General features: G+C 48.9%; 1 protein-coding gene across 8 annotated transcripts in view; it reads left to right on the top strand.

The window, feature by feature from the left end:
- The window catches only part of LOXL2 (lysyl oxidase like 2), a 62,389-nt gene that overhangs the window by 36,725 nt on the left and 3,810 nt on the right, over positions 1–21,854 (top strand). For 7 of the 8 annotated variants that reach the window (XM_026081857.1, XM_026081856.1, XM_026081855.1 and 4 more), the window contains 7 exons: positions 187–398; positions 6,739–6,961; positions 8,548–8,731; positions 12,955–13,106; positions 14,452–14,619; positions 18,798–18,963; positions 19,166–19,409. In XM_026081857.1, coding sequence (XP_025937642.1) covers positions 187–398; positions 6,739–6,961; positions 8,548–8,731; positions 12,955–13,106; positions 14,452–14,619; positions 18,798–18,963; positions 19,166–19,409 — 1,349 coding nt within the window. Of the gene's footprint in view, positions 1–186; positions 399–6,738; positions 6,962–8,547; positions 8,732–10,319; positions 12,271–12,954; positions 13,107–14,451; positions 14,620–18,797; positions 18,964–19,165; positions 19,410–21,854 lie in introns of those variants that run through there. The other variant, XM_026081861.1, reaches the window with a different exon arrangement.

The following is a 21,854-nucleotide window of genomic DNA, read 5'->3' as shown; positions in this document are numbered from 1 at the left end:
CATCTCCTTTTGCAGGATGGAAGGGTTTGCTTACCTCCCTGTTGTGATTTTTTCTAAACAGCTCCTCTTCCTTCCTCTCTCTGTTCAGCCGTACCCCTGATGCGCTGATTTCTGTTCCCCATCTCTAAGCCACAGAACCAGTCCCCTTGCAAGCCAGCATCGTTTGTATTTCTTTTTTGCTCGCAGAACATGAACATCCAAGTGGAAGACATAAGAATCCGTGCCATCCTCGCCACCTACCGCAAGCGGGTGCCTGTCACAGAAGGTTATGTGGAGGTGAAAGATGAAGGGACCTGGAAGCAGATCTGTGACAAGCACTGGACCATGAAAAATTCCCGAGTTGTCTGTGGCATGTTTGGATTTCCGAGTGAGAGGAAATACAACGCCAAGGTCTACAAGTAAGAGCAGAGCTTTGTGTGAGACACAGGCATGTTTCTTTGAACACTCGGGGCCTTGTTCAAAAATGCAAATCGTCAAATGACACTGGAGACTTTAAGGTAGAAAAGCCTTCAACGGCTTCATTCCTTCAGATCAGATTTTCCTTCTGTGTAAATATTTAAAATGCCAAGCATTTCCTTGTGCAGACAGGGGAATGGTTTGATCCTCACCTTCTGGATGAAAATCAAGTGCAGTATCATTTTTAATGCTGGGTAGGTGCTATAGTAGGAGACATGGAAATTCAGCCTGAGAAATCTTTTTTTGTTTCCAGCTGTGGGATAGTCATTTTCTTCACCAGTGAGGGGTTTGGTTCTGTGGTGTGTGCAGGGATATATATATGCGAACAAACTGACTACTCTGTCCATAAACCCATCAGCTGCAGGCGAATCTAAGTAGTTACCCCATCCCTCTGCAGTTTCAGCTGTAGCATCAGGTCTGATATGTACTGAAAGCTCCATTTGGGTAATCTTGCAATAAAATGGGTCTTTGTTTTGCTTCATTGCCCAGGGTCCTCCTTTCTGCTATTGCATGCAATTCCTGGCCTCACACCTCTGATAACGTTTCCCTGTGTTTACTAGCTGCTTTGGCATTTGGCTCCCATGGAGGCTCACCTTCCATGGCTCTGGGCGTCCAGCTGCCAAATCACCCACAAAAGAGCAATCTGCCCAGGGGAATATTTCCTTGTAAATCTCCCACTGTTGCTAACTCCAGTTCAGCTCTGTTGGCACTGACAATTCCTCAGGGCCCCGGTCTGGAAAAGCTGCCAGCCACCTCCAGCTGTATGACTTGCTTTGTCCATTAAAGCCTCTTCTGAGCTGAGTGCAGTGCTGAGCTAAAAATGTCCGTAGTGTGTCCATGCTGCTGCTCCCAACATTGCTTCTGCCTGTGCATCTGAGATGGTCTAGGAGGATACAGGCTGGGGCAGCTGTGATTTTAGAGCTGCTTTTTCTTCCTATATTCGTCGACTGCATTAAAATGAAGGAAGAAAACTGTAATCCGTAGGGAGAACATTGTGTCTTTTGGAGCTTCATGCAGCTCATGCATGTTCAAGCTGCATTTCCTGCTGTTTCTTGAAAGTCAGGAGCTCTGGTCTTTTTTGTTGTCATTGTTTCAGCTTGCTTTCTGTCACCAGTCTTCAGCACAGACGTGTTTCTTCCTACACGTTTCCCTAGAAATAACACGCTAGAACAGATGCAAAATATTTTAGGTTAAAATCCATCTTGTTTCTTTCCTCTACTGTGTGACCTATGGAGTGGAAAAGTGTCAACTGGTAAGGGGGAGAACTGAAGTCTCCAGGCAAGGGTTGTGGTTTTCCTGCCTGCTCCTTTTGGCCCATGAGACTGCTATTTCAGAAAGCTCCCCCTGGAACCAACTGGCCATGTTTCATTCCTTTCATTAGCAAGATTGTGATCAATTGAAGAGGTCCTTGGGTTGGAATAGTGTAAAGCCACATAGCAGCGCAAAGAATATAAAATAAATAACCCAACTGGAATTCTGTTTTCAGGCTTCCCATGGAGATGAGCATTGACCTAATAATTGCTACCAGACAGTCTTGCATTTTGCCCTGGACACCAGTTAGAGGAGTGTTTGCTCCTCTCCGTATAGCATGTCTCCCTCAGACTCAGCTCTGAGATTCCCATCCCCTGCATCAGAGCAAAAAGGCAGAATAAATTACCCCTAGTAAGACAAAGTAGATGTTTTTTCTTCCTCCTCAGTAGTGGTGCTTCCAAGAAAAGCATTAACTTTTGCAGCTGGAGCCATCTGCCTTAAATAAAAGGGTACTTGGTAACTGTCATGTCTCTTACAATAGCGCATGTAGAGATGGAAAAATTGAGGCATGGCTGTTGACCCGATAGTCAGCGATGTTGAAAGTGCCATTCAGCAGAGCTGGAGTTACGAACATGCCGTGCTTACCCAGCTTGGGATGTCTGCACCAGATCACAAAGGTTACTCAAGTAGTTCTGGTGTCATGATACCTCCCCCACCTTTGCTCATTTTCTGCAAGCAGTGATGGCTTACTGGGCTCCTGCACCCACAGAAAGATATTTTGGAAAATATGCTGAATATTTTCCCAGGCTGGAACAAGACAGGATGTCATCTTACTGGAGGGAGAAGAGTTTGGGCTTTTGTTCATAACTCCTCCTGAGTAAAACCTTGTCAGATGGGCAGTTTTGGTTAGTGTTAACTTAAAGAGCTGTCGTCTTTCCTGTGGCATTCGCCTTTGCATTACTGGAGTCCTAAACAATACGTAAGGAGCTTGCGTGCGTCTGGTAGCTCTTCTTGGTCAGAGAGCTAGGAGATGCATCAAGTACAACCAGCATTACTGGTGAGCTTGCTGGTGAGGAAAAGCTCTCAGTCTGTGGACCCATATAAAATCTGGGCTGGGAAACTTCAAAAGCGATCTTTGCTTCGTGATCAGGATACCGGAATGACACCGTTGCGGTCTGCTCGCCTGGGCCACGAGAGCGCTGCTCTGTGGTTTATCCCACATGCGTTCTGCTCACGTCCTGTCTTGGGGAGAGAAGAGTCCAACTCTGGTCACTTGGACTAAACCCTCTCTCCACGTGAGTGTGAAGCCTCAGAAACGTTTTTCTCATTTCTCAGGCTTTGCTCTCCCTAATTTGTAAATACCGCTCTCCCAAGAGCGGCTCCTTTCCTGTGCTTGTTCCACGGCTGGGAGGCGGGGGCTGGAATCGGGTTTTGGGCTGGCTCTGCAGCTGCGCTGGCTGGGGCTGCGAGTGCCCCTTCCTATAGCCGCAGCCGTCCCATTCCCCGCAAACTACAGATTTGCATGCTGAGCTAACTGAGATTAGGCTCCGCTGCTGCACGATGGTGGGAGGTGAAATGATTTGCAGATGGATCTTGCTTGAAAGAAAACAACTTAGTTCATCGTTGTCGCTATGCCAGGGTTTTATTCCTGAATGTAACTTAGACTGTGCAGTTGACAGCACAATTTATGTTAGAAAACGAAACAAATCTCAGTGCTGTTTCCATGCTTTTGTTCATTCTTCAAAGCTATTTTATAAGAGCTATTTGTTAACTCCTCCTGCAAGCCCCTGCTCTGGCTGAGAGAGAGAAGTAGGATTAAATGCACTTAACTGATGGGAAGAATATGAGTTTGCGACCTGAGATGCCTAAGGCAGACAGATGAACCTGATGCCTTCTTGAGGTTGTCTTACAGCTTTGTGTTTTGTCCAAGAGTGGTCAAAGGGTGGAAGAGCTCAGCAGTTCCTGGATGTTTGATTCAATCTCAGTTCAAACAGACCTTTCTTCTCTGCGGCTGGGAGACGCTCTCAGCTTTACCAGACTGCTCACACCGTTATGAAAGTGGTCAGATGTGTAGGGCAGTTGGCGACTTGTATGGCTGTGACAGAAACCTGCATGGTTTGGGTTCTCCCTAGCAAAGCCAAGATCTGAAGGGCTTTGGCAGATGGTGGCAGGTCTGGCTTCTCTTCTGCCTGGCTAATTGAAGAAAGTAGACTTGCTAACTTAAACAAATGCTTGAAGAATTAGGCCAGGGTAAAAATGGTTCTTAGCACCAGAAATGTATGCTCACACCCCCTGGAGAGGAATTCACCAGCTTCCATTCATTGTGTCATGGATGAATTTTCCCAATATATATGTGCAATGATTTGTTTTCTGCTTTCCTGTAATGAACTCGTTTGCCTGGTCCCCAAGTCCTCTTGGACACATCCTTACCGTAGCGAGGTTGCTTAGCTAAACCTTGAGACACTTCTCAAAGCCCCTGGGCTTAAGCTATGTCTTTTTTTAAAAAAAAAGCTTGTGTAGTGAAGGTCCATCTGTCCTGATCAGCAGAAATCCTTTAGGTTCCAGTGTGACCTGGAGTTGGCTAAACTCTTCCAGCATGACTGTTCACTCACACCTCTGAGCAGAATTGCTCTTGGCTTACACCTAGGTCAATGAGAGGGGGGTTGCACGCTTTCTGTGTTAAAAATTAAATGACAAGAATGCCCTGAGCTTCTGGCCGTAGAGATCATATGGGAAATGAGGTGGGGCTTTCTCTGGCTGTTTCCCTTTTAGCTTACCAAGGGCTGTTAATATCAACCAGATGTTAATGCCTCAAGAAATTTCCAGGATGAGGTCACTGTTTGCTATGGTAAGGCATCCCCTTAATTGCTTCGCTAAGGCAGGCTGGGTTTCTTGTCGGCTCTCGGAGTTCACGGAGCGCTCTGCACATGTGCGTGGAGGGCCGCAGTGAAAATGACCCTTCCCGTTCTCGCTCCTACAAGGAACAAGCAGCGTGAAAGGGTGTTAGAGCAGCACACCTCTGGGGGGGAGCAGAGCTGCCTCCCGCGAGGGGAACATGGAGTAACGGCCCTAAAGGTCGGGCACTTGCAGATGCATTGCGGTGTGTTAAGCATGCCCAAATCTGCCTGGCCTCTCTGCAACCCAGGAGAGTTGTTAACATTGAAGGGACCCAGGTGCTGAGCTCTAGCAGTGCAAGAGCATTCGACGCAGGCTTTCACTGCCTCGGCATGTGGTATCCTGGACAGTTTAAGAGGAAGAAAAAGCTTCAAGGTTTGGTCCAAAATTGAACCAGACATTCTGGCTGAGAAGTGGCTGACACTTTCTTGCTGTCTGTGTCCTCCCTGTTCTTTTTTTCATTTCTTTTTTCTTTTTTAATTCCTCTCTTTCTATCCCATTTATTTTCTGTCGATTCGGAGGCCCTGACAGCTCTGATTTGACAGATTTGGAGTTTGACAGCCAGTGTTTTACCCACAAGACAGGCAGGTGGCCTGCTGCTGCTCTGTGAGACAGACCTCAGGCCTGCGTTTACTGGACCTGCCTCATCTTTCATCCTTCCTGGTAGGGTGTTTACTCCCCATCACGTGATGCAGTTGCATCTCTAGCTCAAGCCCAGCTGTATTTGGCCCCAACCTCAAGCCAGAGAAATTTGGCTCCAGAAAGGATTAGTTTGTGGCTGCGAGGCATATGAGCCTGGATGACTGCTGAGCTTGGCAGCAAGGCTCAGCGAGCAGAAGGCGAGAAGAAAGTCTTCTCCAGCATCTGAGATAACGCAGATTAGCCTGCATGGAACCACCAAAGGGTATCAGCTGGGAGTAACTTTCAGTCGTAACCTGTCCAAGCTTAGATACAAACCACCAACCTATAAAAGGCTCTGTCCCATTACCAGATCCCGTTCAGGCTCCCTGTCCTGCAGGGACGTGCTACAGTTAGTTAAAGTTGATGCTGCTTTTCCCAGCAGACTCCCTGCACATTGCTGTGCTGTTTAGCACAGCTAATCCTTGGATCGCCGGGGCTGCAGGGCAGTTAGTCCCAGAACAGGGAACAGCACAGGGATCTTGCAAAGCCACGTCAAGATCACAGCAAGGCGTTGGCTCCTCTGCGTCTTGACTATTTTTAACTTAACTTTTAAGATCTCCGTTTTGGTAATGCTTTGACCCATATTTCTGCTTCTTTGATTATTTTAGCTCCAATACAGTTGTCCGGCAGCTTTGTGGTGAAGCTAGATTATTTTCTTTTCCCATTTATCACACACGCCCCTTCCCCCTTAGTCCCTGGAGCAGCTCCAAGCAAGTGCTCCAGTTTGGGAGCAAGAGGCAGAAACGGCTGCCAATCTCCTCTGCTGTGAACATGTCATCAAGGGAATTGCTCGTGCTCTCGGAAATTGCTTTCAAGCTCACAGTTGTTAACACTGCAGCTTTTAGGGAAGCTGGAAACCTGTCCCTTTTTCCCAGTCTGCCATCTTCTCACTGCTGATGGGTGATGGCCAGCAAAGAGAACAGCTTTTCAACCCAAACTCACCAGTGGTGGTTGCACGGCCCCTATTTGCACTCTGCATTGCGGAATTAACTCTCCCAGCTCTGATCTCTGCCCCCCTCTGATCTTTAGCTTAACCAGGCATCTTATTTATTCTCAATTGACACCTCAATAGAGTCATTGTCCGTATGAACGGATCAACCTTCAAATAATACTGTTCAGGCCTCACTTTACTTCAAGGTGTTTTTTTTTCTCAAATGTAGTTACATCAGTGCAGTTGTCGAGTGGAGGCTGTGCTAGACTGACTCTGCCCCAAGCTTCTCTTCGTGGAGCAATGTAGGTAGCAAAGGACTAATGAAACCTCCTGTATTCGTCCTTGCACCAGAAATTCAGTAATAGACTTCAATTAGCCAAGTGTTTAAAAAAATACATCCAGCCCCAGGATTAGTGTCAGCAATTTCATGAAGTAGGGAGTTCCACAGCTTTATTCACAGGGAATTCTCTCCCTTGACTATTTTCTGATGGATTTTGCTATTTTTTATTTTTAATTCCCCTAAGGATGTTTGCCAGCAGAAGGAAGCAGCGTTACTGGGCTTACTCAATGGACTGCAGTGGGAACGAGGCTCACATCTCCAGCTGCAAGCTGGGCAATCACCTCAATGTGGATGCGGAGAAGAACGCGACCTGCGAGAACGGGATGCCTGCTGTGGTCAGCTGCGTCCCCGGACGTGCCTTCGCCCCGAGCAGCCACAGTGGCTTCCGAAAAGCCTTCAGGCAGGAGGTGAGCAGGGGGTGAACTCGACCTGTCAAGTAGGAAAAGCCTGGATTTAAGGATGTAACAAATCAGAGTGAATTATCAGCTGTAGGAAATGACCGTGCATGCGCCCTTGGCTACAAACCAGCCTGTTGGCCAAATGTCCCCTCTTTATATTCCGTTCTTGCTAAAGCCCGGCTGAGTTGCTGTCCTCACAGTTACATGGTACCAGGCCTCTGTCTGCAGGCTTAGCAGAGCGGGAGACTTGCTCACCGCTGCAGCCGGCAAGGCTGTGAGCAAGTAGTAAGAAAATACATTTGTCACGTTTCTGTTTGAGCTGTTCTGCTCAAGCCAATTGAATGTACGCCCAGTTGCTGCTGGGCTTTGCTGCTTCACAGTCACTTAAATGCTGCTGGGTTGCGTCTCCTGTAGAGATACAGTGGAAGTAAGCTGGTATTTCTACTACTCCTGTGTATTGTGCAAAGAAACGTCCCAAAGAAATGTCCCCAGAGGCTGGGAAAATGTGTCCTACAGGAAAGGCTGAAAAAGCTGTGTTTGTTTAGTCTCGCAAAGAGAGGCCTGAGTAGTAGCGTGTAAATTTTAAGATAAGCAAAAAGCTGTTATAAAAGGACCCTGGGATCAGTTTTTCCCAGTGTCACTGGAGCAGTTGGATGTGAAAGAATAGTCTTAACTTGCAGCAAAGATTTCAGTTGATGCTAAAGGAAAATTTTCAGTCATAAGGTACAGATAACCTTAGGACACTGTGGTGATCTCCAGGTCTGGAGGCCCTTGCAGCTGGGTTAGAGAGTCTTTTGCAGGGTGCATTAGGTGTTACGGATGATGCCTGCAGCCCCTGGTTGGAGCCAGCAGTCCCCCAGCCCCAAACCTCTGTGGCTGTAAGAGTGGGCGCTCTTCTGCGCCTGACAAGACCCCAGGCAGCACCCTCAGGCACGGCTCTAGTAAAGCGCTAAGCAGCGAGAACAGCATGATCCTGCCCGCTGCTTGTTTGCCCAGTCAGTCATGTCTGCACACAAGAGTTTGCAGGGTCTAGGCCTCAGAGGCGAAAGGTCTTGTAAATCTTAATGAATCTTCTGAGCCATGCGAGCTGCAACATAATTCCTTAAGCCTTCATGTAGGCTTTGGATGGCCTTCGCGTAACCCCAGGCTGGAGAACCGTATATGCTTCCAGCTTTAAAAGTTAAGTGTCTTTGCTCTCAGAGTCTGCACAAACCATGCAGTGTTCCCATACCTAAGGCACAGCTCCCACCACGCCAACACATCTCTTGGATGCAGCAGCAGCAGCTGGCGGGTCTCTCTGCTTGGTACTGGGGAAAAGCTGTAAAGAAGTTAGTCAGTGACCAGCAGAAATATAATAATAATAGAAATATAACAAGAACAGAAATGAATGGAACTGAACCTGCCACCCAGCTCTGCATTTCTAATTGCGCTCTGTCACATCACTTGTTCTACCGATTGCAATTGCAGTGGACAGGCAGATTTTACATGGCTTGAGTACAACTTAGTTGCAGCCCCGTGCTGCTGGGGTTAGAGCTGTAGAGGAAGGCTGCTTCGTTCTGAGCAGCGGTAACACCGCTTCTGTCTGGGTCTTGCAGCAGCCGCTGGTGAGGCTGAAAGGGGGAGCCAACACGGGCGAAGGACGAGTTGAAGTGCTGAAAAACGGAGAGTGGGGAACGGTTTGCGACGACAACTGGAACCTGGTGTCGGCGAGCGTGGTGTGCCGAGAGCTGGGCTTCGGCAGCGCAAAGGAAGCAATAACGGGTGCAAGACTCGGGCAAGGTAAGACTGATAAGAGCCTCAAGGACTGTTTGTGCCTTGTCCTCCTCTGAAAAACCCTTTGTGGCTCAGGGCAGAGAGCGTGCTTTCATTGGGATGCGTGTGGGGGGGACCAGGAATTTATTCTCTACTCTTATTAAGTCTCTTGAGTGCAGGAGCTTGAGGCTGAACTAGAGTAAGTGACTTAAGCAAATATTCAGTCTTCACTGAAAGACGTCTAGTGATGAGTTTACCCTTTCCCTTGAACAGCTGCTATAGCAATTACTTGTTTGTTATCGCATCCATTGCACTCAAATTCTCTTTACACCATGATGCTTATCTAGAAAACTTTTAATGCATTACTAGAAGGTTCCTGGCAAAAATGGGTCGATATCTATTTCAAACACTGTTTTCAAACAGTCTCCGATTTAAGTCCAAAACATTAATTTAGCTTGTTATAAATAGAAGGGCCATTTGTACAGTTTATAGCCTGGTTTGGGTTTGGATTTCCTGCGTTTGGCAGCTGTTTTAAATGCCAAACTCTGGTAAAGGGCAACTGTTAATCTCAAAGCCTAACAAACTCCTTCTCAAGCCACCTTCTGATTCACAGGCCTTGCTCCCGTAGCATAAGCCCTAAAGACAATGACACCAAACCAAAACCCATGTTGTGGAACTAAATGAAAGGGTGAAATTTCTCCAGACCAGCACGGCTTGGACAACAGGAGGGAAAGTGACAGCACGTGTAAAACACAGTGGTGTTGCCCAGAATCTGGAAAGCTTTTAAATGTGACCTGTCTGTTGGATTCTCCAGAAAGTCTTGTGGTAGGACGCAGGGAGCTGCTGATGTGTTTGAGTGCATCTAGGAAACGGCATAATCATCTCAGGGGGAGAAAAAGCGGCTGCCACGTGACAGGCAAGAACGTGCTGCTCCCTGCGTCTCCCCGCCCACAGTCTGGAAACTCTTAGCAGCGGCTGCCGATTCCCACATGCTTTCCTTTCTTTTAATGTGAAACGCTAGCAATCAATCAGCGCACACTGTCAAAACTGTCCCCTGGGATGACAAGCACTTGAAGGGTAACTCCCTTCAGCAGCGGGGTTGTCATGTTGCGGTAGGAAAAGGAGCTCTTTTGGCCCAAACTCACCTCTGCACTCCCGTTGCATGGAGGAGTCCCGCAGCTGTTGAACTCGATGTCCATTTACATGTTTATCTTCTGCTTTGTTGCTGGATCTCGTGGAATTTGTGTGTTCAAACACAAATTTTAACGACTAGTCTCATCACTGCTGTGCTGGAGATTTAGTTTCATAGGCTAAAACGCACAAAGAGGGGCTACATGTAGATCAACGTGCAGTTAGTGTCTGCAGGTTAAAATTAAGATATTAAGGTTAAGACCTGTGGGAAACAAGTGTCTACCACAAAGGTTCTGGGTCCAGGTCTCCTGAATGCTGCTCGGTCCCTGCCATTCCTTGCAGCCTCGGTGGGAGGATATAGAATAAAACCTCAAGCAGTCGGTAAATGTGTATGTTGGATATGCAGTTCTAATCCTGTTCTCCTGCTAAAGGGAATGGAACAGCGGGGATATATGATTTTTATCACTGGCTTTGAGCACATCTGGGAATGCAGTCTGGCTACATTCCAGTGCCCAGCACAGCAGTCCGTCCTGCCTCCACGTGTCAACGAAAGGATTTCCCAGAGCAGAGCAGATGTGCCAGGGTTACGTGGATCAAAGAGCTGGGCCCTGCCCTCCTGCCTTGTCATGTCATTGGTATGACTTTGTCGGGCTGTTTCAGCAGAGAGCGCGGGACTGGATCCATCCTGCATTCTTTGTGCATCACCCTCCAGCTCTGGTCAGCAGCGAGCCGCTCCTCCTACGTAAACCGTTCAGCGGGTTGCAGAATGACTGGGTCAGCGTCACCGTTTCCAGATGTTGACCACAAACAGGATTTTAATGAGAGAAGCAAAAAAGGCTAGATGCACATTCCCGAGTGGCCTCAATTAGGAGTCCGCTCCCATGCCCACGGGTCTCGTGTGACCGGTGGGTATGGCGACAGGGCTGGAAGAAGTGCAGCGGCACAGATGTGTGGCCAGAGCCCGATTGATTCTGCCCATCAGATCAGAAGCAAATGCATGCTTGTTGTTCATGCTGCTGCTGTCAGGAATAGGGTCTCGGATACATCCTGGCTCATTCCACCATACAACTGTGGAAATATGCTGGAGAGCCTTTTTTGCTGTGTTTTCCCAGTCCTTTTGCCCCGGCAGAAGTCGGAGGAGGTGAGAAGTTCACCAGACAGATCATTACACTGTCACCCGCAGTTTAGGCATCTGAGTCACGGGCGTGCAGCCCCGCTTGCTGACTGCCACGTACAGTTAGCAAGGCTCCGGATAGTGGTAGAAAGAGGTTTTTAAGCAAAAAGTGGTTCCATCTACTGTTAATAAACCAATTACCTTTTCCTGCTTTCCAGAGTCAGCCCTTTCCTTTGAACTCAAAGGAGCAGGCTTAGAGGTTGGGTAAAACTTTCCCTTCTGGAGGAGTGAGTGGAAAAGGGCTTGGGGGGAGGCAGCACGTGGCTGGATGCTGCTGTCGGAGAGCAGTGGGCAGTTCTGCCGCTGCCTAACGCTGGGCAAATGGCATCATCTCTAGGTGCAGACGAGGAAACTGAGCCAGCAGCCAGGGTGTCATTTTGGTGGTCTTTTCTCTGCTGATTGGGAATACTTTGAGGCAGGTACATCTCTCTGGCTCTGCAGGACCCTCATCACTTGTGCTCTGCTGAGAATAATGTTGCAGGAATGAGGAATCAAGAGTAGCTGTCAGTAATGGTAAGAAAACTATTGTTTTTCTCCCTCCCCTTTCTGGATGGGTCTGCCTGGCCCCTGGCAGCCTGCTGCGGTGCGTCGCACATAGCGAGAAGGGGAACTCCAAGCTGAACGCAGTTCCTTTATCTGGTGTTGGTTAACCTCCTGCGACTGGTAGAAAAGACTGATGAAGGGTGTCAGCAGGTGGAAGCCTCTTTCTTGGAAACCTCTTCTGCGGTTTGTGTGTCTTTCATCGCCATCATCGCGCTGCTCCTCCTGGCCGCTCACCAGGAACAGGCGCACCTGCAGATCACATAGAAGGGTCTGACCGTGAGCCATCTGCGGTCAGAGCACAGCATCTGCCAGTGTTTTGACTGTGCTGAGTCTGGAGAGAGCACGTTCATAGCAAAGTTCAGAAGCATTTGTCTCCTCAGCCTCCCCTCTCATAAAGCTTCCTAGAAACTGCTGGAGTCAGATTCCACATTGGCCACTTGCAGGGATCTCCTATCAAGACTATCCAGTGTGTTTCCAAGACTGATTGTGAGTGGATTATATGAGTTCCAAGAAGGACTCCAGTTCTTCTTCTGTGATGAAGATCATCTGCTGGAACCTATGATTCCTTCTCCCAAAACTTCTTCCCAAACAGCTTTGGACTCCATTTGGAAACAGGATCTGGGGACTTTACTGGCAGGACTATTGCCTTCTCCCATGTGGGTCTCTCCTCTTGCTGGGTCTCTTTGGAAATGACAATCACGTGTTGTCATTTGTCCAGGTAGGAACCAAATGATTCATTTCAGCTCCCAACTGCTGGCTGGTTGTGGGTGCTCTGCTTTCGTGGTGGGCCAGGCAGAAGGGAGATTCCGGCACATCCTTGTGTCTGTGCTTGCTGTGACCGGTGTTTAAGATGCGCCTTGAGACTGTTCCCTGCGGTAAGGAATTACATTCACTCTCCTGCAGTCTTGTTTGCGTCACCGTTGTTGGAGTCCGTAACGCACCTGTCTGCGCATGTGTTTCCCTGCCACATCCCTGCGCCGTTCTGTTTTGTTGCCCCGGTGAACACGTGTATGTCTCATTTAAATGTCAGGGCTTGATCAAGAGCAGATTCCTGGTATATAGACCTAGCCAAAAGGTCATAATTTGAAAATCCCTGCAGCTGAAGATTGTAAATTATGCAACAGTGGAAACTTGGCTTTTTCTGCGTTTCTGGTGTGTTTGAGTCCCAGAGACTACTGGAAAGAATTTCTTAATGGTAAAGTTAATAATCCTAATAATTTTGTACTTTTTATTTTGTACAAGAAAACATTGGATTTTTTTCAGCATTACTGTGTTTTGAATGCTGGAAGACAATGTGATGTCTTCAGTGTATTAATAAACTGTTACCAGATATTTCTTCTCTCTACAGTAGCGTAGGCAGAAAGTAAAGACTCTGTTTTCTTGGGTTTTTTTCTTCTTCAAGGTATGGGTCCAATTCATCTGAATGAAATTGACTGTACAGGCTTTGAAAAATCGATCACGGACTGCAAGTTCAATACGGAGTCGCAGGGCTGTAACCATGAAGAAGATGCTGCTGTGAGATGCAACGTTCCAGCGATGGGTTTCCAGAATCAGGTGAGCAGCCAAGTGATCTGGATGCAAGCGAGCACGGCTAGGTGTTTTCTTCTTAGAGCGTCATCTGGCCTCCCTTGCTGTGCAGTCAGAGTGCTTCTTACTGTACCTGCTGTAACGTTAATCTGGGGGGGGACATCTTCACCCAAAGAACATGGGTGGAAGCCCCAGCTGCAACAGAAGATTGTGCAAAACTCGGCATGAGCAGGGAAGAGACCTGGGACAGGGTTCCCAAGAGAATAAAGCCCCATTTTCAGAGAGTGAGCGTTTCTGTTATGTGGGCATTATCTTTCCTCCTTGCCGTGCGAGAGGAAGGGTGTTGCCCATGACCTAGTGCAGTCCCTCTTATCTATTCTCTGCAAAGCTGAAAAGGCCAGAGGAAAGTAGGGTGTCTCAACGGTCATGGCCCCCCTGGGAGCAGGCATCCAAGTCGTCATTGCTGCAGCCCTTTGGGTCACCTTTGTCTGCTGGTTCCTAATCCTTCTTGACACAGAGAACATCAAACCCAAGGGATCTGGGTAGGAATCATCTCACTAAACCCTGCCTGTTCAATTTAGATTTTAACATGTGCATTGTGTTAGACAGGAAAGCAAATCCCTTCTTCTGATCAGTGTAACAATTCCCCAAATGCTGGGCTTTCTGCTGGCCTTTTCTGCATGATACTAAACTTTATTGCTTAGTGCCACTGCATGGGAGGAAATAATCCCCTGCAGGGGCACTTGCTTGCTGGGCCTCTGTTTCTGAGCAAGGATGATCCTCCCTTTTGTAACGAGCTTTGAGCTCCAAGCATGACGGGGGGTTATAACTGGGCAAAATGTCACTTCAGCTGTGACCTGTGCAGCCCAGTGGCCCTGCAGAGCTGGTGCACCGCCCTGTTGTGGTGGGATACTTGGCTGGATCTCACGACAGTGGTACCTAGATGGCTGCTGAAGTAGGTGCTGCTGTCATCTTTGCCACGTGGAGCTTAAAATCTTTTTCTGAGTGAAGCAGGCATAAGATCCTCTGAGTAAATTCTCCAGCTAAAGGTCATAAACCAACTCCTGATGCAGGGGCAGAGAGAAGCTTTCACAAGGGATGTGACACTCTTGCAGCTGGGGAGGACTTCTTTCGGATGCTGGCCTCGGCTAGACTTGCAGGGTTGACCTGCTCCATTCTGCCAGTGTGGGAGATGAAGAACTGAAGTGCACCAGATGGTTTGCTAGCAGCTGGGCCGAGACTTCTGGGCTCAGCGACTTTAACCGCAAGCCTTGAAAATACTAGGCCCTGAGTGTTGCTAGCCCAACTGCTGCATCTACCCTGCGAAGCCTGCTGGGCCATTTACTGACACGTTTGCTTTTATGCCCTGCAGCTGCGTCTGAGCGGTGGCCGCAACCCTTACGAGGGCCGGGTGGAAGTCCTGGCGGAGCGCAACGGCACTCTGAAGTGGGGCACCGTCTGCAGCGAGAACTGGAGCACCGTGGAGGCCATGGTGGTGTGTCGGCAGCTGGGCCTGGGGTTCGCCAGCCATGCCTTCCAGGTGGGTCCCCGTGCCCTGCCACGCATCCGTTTCAGCCACGGTAGCATACAGGTATTTGGGTAGGAGTTATCAGAGAAGGAGGAAAGCTTATAAAAACAAACAAAACATGCAACAGCCTTTGGCTTCAAGGCATTAGCTGGAGAGACCCTGATGGTTCAGCCTCATTGCACAACAGCCACGGGGGAATATTCACAGCAGAAAAAGCTGTTGCAGCTTTGCCCAGAGCTGCTGTTTTCATACTGCTCGAGGCACAGATTTCCTGAGAAGACTGGTTAGTCCTGGCTGGGACAGCAGTTGTGTGGAGTTTCTTGTCCCTCCCTGGGTCAGCTTGGGAGTTGCACTCCCCAGGCTGACTGAAGTGTGGAAGCCAAGTTTAACTTGGTGTCAGATCACTCGAAGACAGTTTGATTTTGCTCCTCTAGTCACCTCTCAGCGTGGTGTATACGCTAACGTGTGGCAGAACTGTATGTTAGCCGAGCTGTTCATGTTTCTTCCTCCTCTGATGACAAATGCCCTGAAGCCCCTCTGCTTGCACACAACTAAGAATGACATTTAATAAAGGGATAAAAGAAAGCTCGGGATAACCACAAAGCAATAAAGCGTTCTTTTCCAGTGCGGCAGTTTGGCATGGGGAACAGCAGCCTTCTGAGCTAGCTGGAGGGGAAGAAAGCAGTGGTGGTAATGAGCCTGTGAGAGCTGGAAGGCAGAGGGACAGTGGCTTCCCCTCTACTTCCCAGATCGAACAAGTGGCATCAGGTGTCAGGAACTAGCATAGACCCATAACCCTGGTGCAGTGTATTTCCATATTGGTTTGTCCCTCAAGGATTGCAAAGTGAAAGAGGCATCAAAGAGGGGCCTAGACACAACAGCAGCTTTTGTGGGGAAACATGTAACTTCTGAGCTTTGAGGCAAAACTTCCTCTGGGCCTTTGTTGCAGTTCCAGGACACTGGCAAAATGGGGATTGGGGCTCCTAAAGAGCTGGTTTCTCCCTGGGAGAAAGTAATCCCCTGTCTGAGCTTTTGCCTTGCTGTGCTCTGGAAATTCAGGCCCTTGGAGGCAGTTCAGCCTGGGCATCAGCAGTCACCAGCAGTTTGGGGAAACTTGGGCTCAAACTGTCAGTGAATAAATAAACTTCATGTGTGTTTATAGACAGAGACCTGCACGCAGAAAACAGCCTTAGGTCAGTTCTGGGCAGGAAACATTTTTCCCAAACAATTTTCGGAAACCCAATGCTCAGACAAATAACAAATGTGCTTGCAGTGCATCTCCCAGGGAGCGGAGGCTGCCCTGACTCCCCGTGGGGTCCGGTAGGTTCTCCTGTGTTTTTGTGCAGCATCTGGTCTGCTGGGCCTTCAGCTGCAGCTGGCTTTGCTGGGCCACAGTGATAAACCCGCTGCGAATTAACGTCTCTTCCCCACAGACTGCTGGTTGTGTGCAGGGAGAAACAAGGCCTTCAACTGAGTAAAAGCCTCAGCATCCTCAGGGCTGGTTGTGTGGCTCGTTCAGAAAGCAGGAGAGACTCTAGGCAAAACTAGACAGTTAAACTTTGCCTAGGGAGCGCAGTCCTGCAATGAGTTCTTGTCCTCTCTAATGAGTGATCAAGTTGGGATCCCTGGAGGAAATGCTTGGCACGTGGGCAGGCAGATCCCAATCAGTGCAGCTGTTATCCAGGGCCAGAGAAGGGATCTGCAGGTCCCTGAGGGATACACTGGGGTCGGATATCTTAGGAGGAGGAAGGCTGGATCGTGCCCATGCCATGGTCCCCCCCCACCATGCAAGCTAATTCCTCGGTTCCTCCAGCTGATTTGCTTGCGTGGCTGCCAAGCAGAGCGCAAGAGCTGAGGATAGCCACGTCCCTTGAACGCTGGCCTTTCCAGCTGCCCAGCTCTATTGACACAGCCCTGAGAGTCCAGCAAGAAACAAGACATTTTTTCCTTTAGCTGAGACTGCTGGTATTTAGAACAGAAAAGGCCCTTCTGTGTGTCCAGGCTGCACCAGCTACACGAACATAAAGCTACACTGTGCAGAACAGGGCAGCCCTGTGTGCGTGTGTGCAAAGAGTGTTGCTAACAGGGTTAACAAACAGCCTGTTGCAATGGAAGCGATGGTACAGATGGGTTTTCTTTTCCTGGAAACGTCACTCACACTAACGCACAGATCAGAATTTTTTCTTCTTTCTTCCTTTCCCTTCTCCCAAACTTTGCAGTTGCAGCTTTATCAGGGGGTTTAGTGTGCTTAGTTTTGTGAATAGCACTGCAGTGCTAAGATCGGAGCTTCCTTGTACGTGCTCTTAGGGGGAAAAAGTGCTCATGGTTTATATAGGAAGAGCTCTGAGATGAGAGGGAAAGAGATGTTCTCCTGTCTGACAAGAGGAACGATCTGAAGCACAAAAGGGCCGGCTTGTCTAACCGCTCCTCCTCCTGCAGAGAGATAAGCTGAGACACAGAGAGGTGGTGATTTGCCTGGGTTTAGAGTAGTGCTGCTGGGCAAGGGCTTGTCCTGCAGACGAGCCTTTCAGGGCAGGTCACCGAGCCACTTTTAAATCTTCTGCTCTGCTTCGCGGTCTTGTGGCCCTCTGGCCCTTGCTCTCAGCAGCGAGCGCTTTGCCCCTTTCAGACCTGCCATGACCTACGTGGAAATGCTCTGTTTACAGGTTGGCAAGTCCAGGTCTGCCTCTGGCTGATGTAAACTTCTCTGGGAATTGAAGATTTTAAGACTTGACTCCAAATATAATGTTTGGAGGGTTTGTATCTTTTGGGAGAGTGTTGGGGGGTTTTTTTTCTTTCTTTTTTTTTTTTCTCACGAATATTTTTTTTCTTGTTTGTTACTTTGTGGGTTTCCAAATTCCCAGTTTATTCAGGGTCTGAATCTCATTTTTGAGTGCGATGGCTCCTGGAACCAGTCGGGGCGTATGCACGTCCATCCCAGCAACTGCTGTGTCCACTGGCCAGCTTTGGCAGAAGGGTGGTTAATCTGGTCTTCCCTGTTGTCCTCCCTAGGGCACAGATGTCACAAGGCAGACGTGGTTTAACTGCTGGGTGGCATCTCTCCTAAAGGCCCAGCCTATCTGACTTAAAACAGCCCAAGTATGAATTCATCAAGTGGATGGGCAGAGCAGGGTGGAGAAGTGAGTTTACAGCTGGATTAAAGCTAAGCAGAGACTTAAACCAGCTCAAAAACAAGGAGAGAGATATGGTTATGCTGCTCAGATGTTCAGGACGGGGAATCTGTCCTGACCTACGTTTTAATCCCAGTCCCAGCCCTCTACTTAAACAGACTCGCACTCGCTTCCCCAGTTGCTTTCCTGATCTGTGCAGTCCCTTCTGGCAAGTCCTTTAACAAAGCTCTTCCCCCGTCTCTCTCTTTTTTGGGGTAATCTCCGTGCATAGCAGAGCGGTACTTCCCTGCTCTCTGTGAAGGCTTAGCTGAGCACTGCACGGAGGATGCTTAAGAGCAGGCTAGGTGAGAAGGGAGCGGTGTGGGCCTGCGGTTAAGGAGGGCACACGGCACATTTGTGCATGCAGACCTCTGCTAGTCAGTGAATTTAACACTTCTGCATTTCAGCATCTCATCTTTTAATTAATCATCAGAGGCTAAGCATAGCTTTTTTAAAAAGAGCAGATGGCCCCAACAGCGTCTAACACACAACCGTGGCCTCCCTCCCTCACAGCAGAGACACCGGGGTCAGCGATCTGCCAGAATGTTTTTCTTTTCCAGTTCAGAGATGGGGAGTGCGGAGAGAAACTAGGTGAGAGACGGGATGCTGCCTACAGCAGAGGCAGGATGCTACTGATCAGCAGCGTCCCGCCTCTCTACTGGGCTTCGACAAATACCAAGCGCGCAGCATCCCCTGGAACCCTGATCCCATTAAAGTAGGCACAAAACAAATCCACCGTCTCTTTTGAAACTCTGGAAATGGGCTTGAAACAGCAAGAAGTGTTAGTAACTATTAGTAGCTAGGCTCCATGTCTAGATTCACTGCAGTGGGAGCGACAGGATGCAAACTTTAGGGTTTAACTTAGGTACCAGCATCCTTTGGCAAGATCCATCTCCTTGATAGTGTGGGCTGGTGCCTCGATCTGCTCTGGAGCAAGAATGGAAGTTATACAGGTATGGACATTCCCCCCAGCAGTCCACTAATGGTGTGTGAAATGCCTCTTTTTGCTCTTCTATCCAGGAAACCTGGTACTGGCACGGGGATATCACTGCTGACAATGTGGTCATGAGCGGCGTCAAGTGTTCGGGGACAGAGATGTCCCTGGCCCACTGCCGTCACGATGGAGCCGATGTCTCCTGTCCCAGAGGAGGTGGCCGTTTTGGTGCTGGTGTGTCCTGCTCAGAGAGTGAGTGGCTCAGGTTTTCTTTTATTTTGGCAGAAGTGTTTGCCCTGTGGTGTGCAGGAGAAATGGGGTGGCCCACGCCATGCCTTGGACATGTCAAAAGCATGGCAAACTGTTGCTGATGGGCCTCCATCTGAGGGAAGCACTTGGGGGGGTTTTTTTGCTGGCCATCAGTTCCTTTCAAACCTTCCTTCCCTCCTGGCAGCTGCCCCTGACCTGGTGCTTAACGCGGAGCTGGTGGAGCAGACGGCCTACCTGGAGGACCGCCCGATGTTCATGCTGCAGTGCGCGCTCGAGGAGAACTGCCTGGCCAGCTCGGCTGTCAACACGTCCATCACTTCTGGCTACCGGCGGCTGCTGCGCTTCTCCTCGCAGATCCACAACAACGGACAGTCCGACTTCCGCCCCAAGAACGGCCGCCACGCCTGGGTCTGGCACGACTGTCACAGGTGAGTGCCAGGAAGATGGTTTCACAGTTAGCGTCTCCTGCAGAGATTGTGACCTGTGCTTGGCCAGTTGCGATTCTTTGACAGCAGGGAAACCAGCTAATTATAGCGTGAATTATAGCTATGAAATGGTATACGAACAGGACAGATGCAGAGCTCTCGTTGGGAGAGATGTGTACGCCCAGGCAGTACCTACGTGGGAGTCTGCGTATGTATGGACAGAAGGGAGCGTTTGCTTATGGACCCACTGTGGGTAGGAAAGCCATCTGAGCTACTTCCCTCACCTGGGAAAGGACTCAGGAACACATCATCAATTCTGCATTTTTTTTAAAACACATCTCAGCTCCGCTTACACTGCATACAGCTGGGAGATTGTTTTGTGTTTATTTTTGACAAATAGCAAAGTCAACCCCCCAAATGCATTTTTCAGGGGGAAGCTGACGCCTTCAGCCAAAGTAAACCAGGGAGAGGAAAGAGAGCTGGAAGCAAGCCACCCAGATGCTTTGGTTCTGAAATGACGGCTTGTTACAGTGTTGATTTTCTTTAATTTGGGGTAAAAGGGAGCTAAGTAACTCACAGTACATGGCTCTTGTCCTGCCATTGCCCTAAGACTTGTGCCTTGTGTAAACACACAGAGCAAGAAGTTCTCAAATGTAGCAGTCCCTAATAGCTTTCATGCACAGCCTGAGCGAGGTGGGACGTGCAGGTACGTTCAGCATCAGCGCAGCCGTGCTGGAGTGCTAGTCTGCAGCTTCCCATACCGGCCACCTACCTTGCAGACAGGGCGATTTGGTAATGTTTGCAGTCGGAGCAGCAAGCAGAGCTAAAACCTCAGCAGCACAGAGCCGAGAATAAGTAGGAAATGGTATGTTAAAGGGAGGGGGAAACCCAGGACCAGTGTAGTGTGTCTGCCTTCCCAGCCCTGTTGGGAAGGGGCTCGGGGAATTTGTGGGTACCGCAAGGATTTGAGCACGCTGCAGGCTGGTTGAGAAGGAGGGCGCTTGGAGCTCTTTGGGAGAGACGGCTTAAGTGAGGTGAGACTAGGAGAGAACTGGGAAGAGGCCGAGAGCCATCTGTGTGCTTTAAACTGGATTCTGTTTATAGGGAGGAGGATGAACTCAATTCCTCTTCAATCTTTCCAGTCTGTAAACATCAGAATGTAAACACCTCCTTTAATGATTCAGACATATTTCAGAAACTGAGTCAGACTTGAGACCACAAACTTTTATCAGAGGCAGCCAAATTAGACAGCTTCAAAGCCAAAGTCACTTCTTTCCTAACTGCCTTACTCCATCGGTGGGAGCTTCTGTTCAGTAGGCTTTTGATGTGGAAGTAGAACAAAAATGGGAAAGACCCTTAGCAGGGAGTGAGAAGTGATTAACTTCTGGCAGGTGGCAATTTATTTTTTGGTTAGGGAAAAGGCAGTGGGAGGTAAAAAGAAACCCGCTCTAGAGGAAAAAATTCCTCCCCTTCCCTCCTGCCCGCCTTTATCTGTAAATACATGTGCAGAGTGGTGCGGCAATATCGGCTGTCGGAAGTTTTTAAGCCGTGATTATTTTTACAGCTGGAAGAGAGTTGAGTTCTGCTTTTTTTTTTTCTTTTTTCTTTGAAAACTCTTAAGCGACGGCTTTTGAACGGGGCTCTGTCTGTGCAGTTGCCTCGTTCCTGAGAGCCGAGCTATGCAGACAGACTCTGCTGTCTCTCAGCACAGCGTTCCCAAAGCTGGTGGAGTTGTCCAGGGATTTAAGGAGCTGGTCTGCTTTCAGCATACCAGCGCTGTGGGTTTTCTCCTGATTCCAAGGCTGGGATCAAATTCAGATGTGTTACATCAGCAAGACCAAGCCTTGGGTTCCCAGCCCAGACTGGAGCAGCACACATCTTAGTTTTTCTGAGGTGCTACCACCTGCTCCCTGTTCAGCAAAGCCCTAGAAGTCCCGTGGACTTCACCTGGACTTCAGGACAGGCTTAATTTTAGTGAGCTGTTTTGCTGAACCAGCAGTGTGACACAGAGAAGGTCACCGTCACCTAAGCTCTGCAGTGGTCTAACTTTGCTAGGTGGAGGTCTGCAGCACTCGTTACGTGCTCTCTCGTAACTGTTGCTGCGCTCAACAGTGCTGGAGCCCTTCTGATCGCAACGCAGCCAGGCGGAGTTGACACTAACACTTCCCAGTTAAAATTATGAAATGTATCGTGTGAGAACCCAGCTGTCGTGTTGTTTAGATCCGAGCGAAGTGAGTGCTGAGAGAAGCTGATCCCATCTGTTGTTAGTTTCTGCCAATAAATTTGCATTCTGTTTCTTAAAAGAAAAAAACCCACCCTCCTGCCCCCCCTCCCCCCAAGCCGGGTTGCTAGTCTGGGTAAATTCTGCCGTGTTTAGAGCCTGTTGTTAAAGAGCAGATGAAATATTTATTGTTCTGGAAAATGACAAGGTCACTAGAAATGGCAGCT

Source organism: Apteryx rowi, unplaced genomic scaffold, assembly GCF_003343035.1.
Source record: "Apteryx rowi isolate R43461 unplaced genomic scaffold, aptRow1 scaffold_56, whole genome shotgun sequence".
NCBI lineage: Eukaryota > Metazoa > Chordata > Aves > Apterygiformes > Apterygidae > Apteryx > Apteryx rowi.
This window is presented reverse-complemented; position numbering and strand designations above follow the sequence as displayed.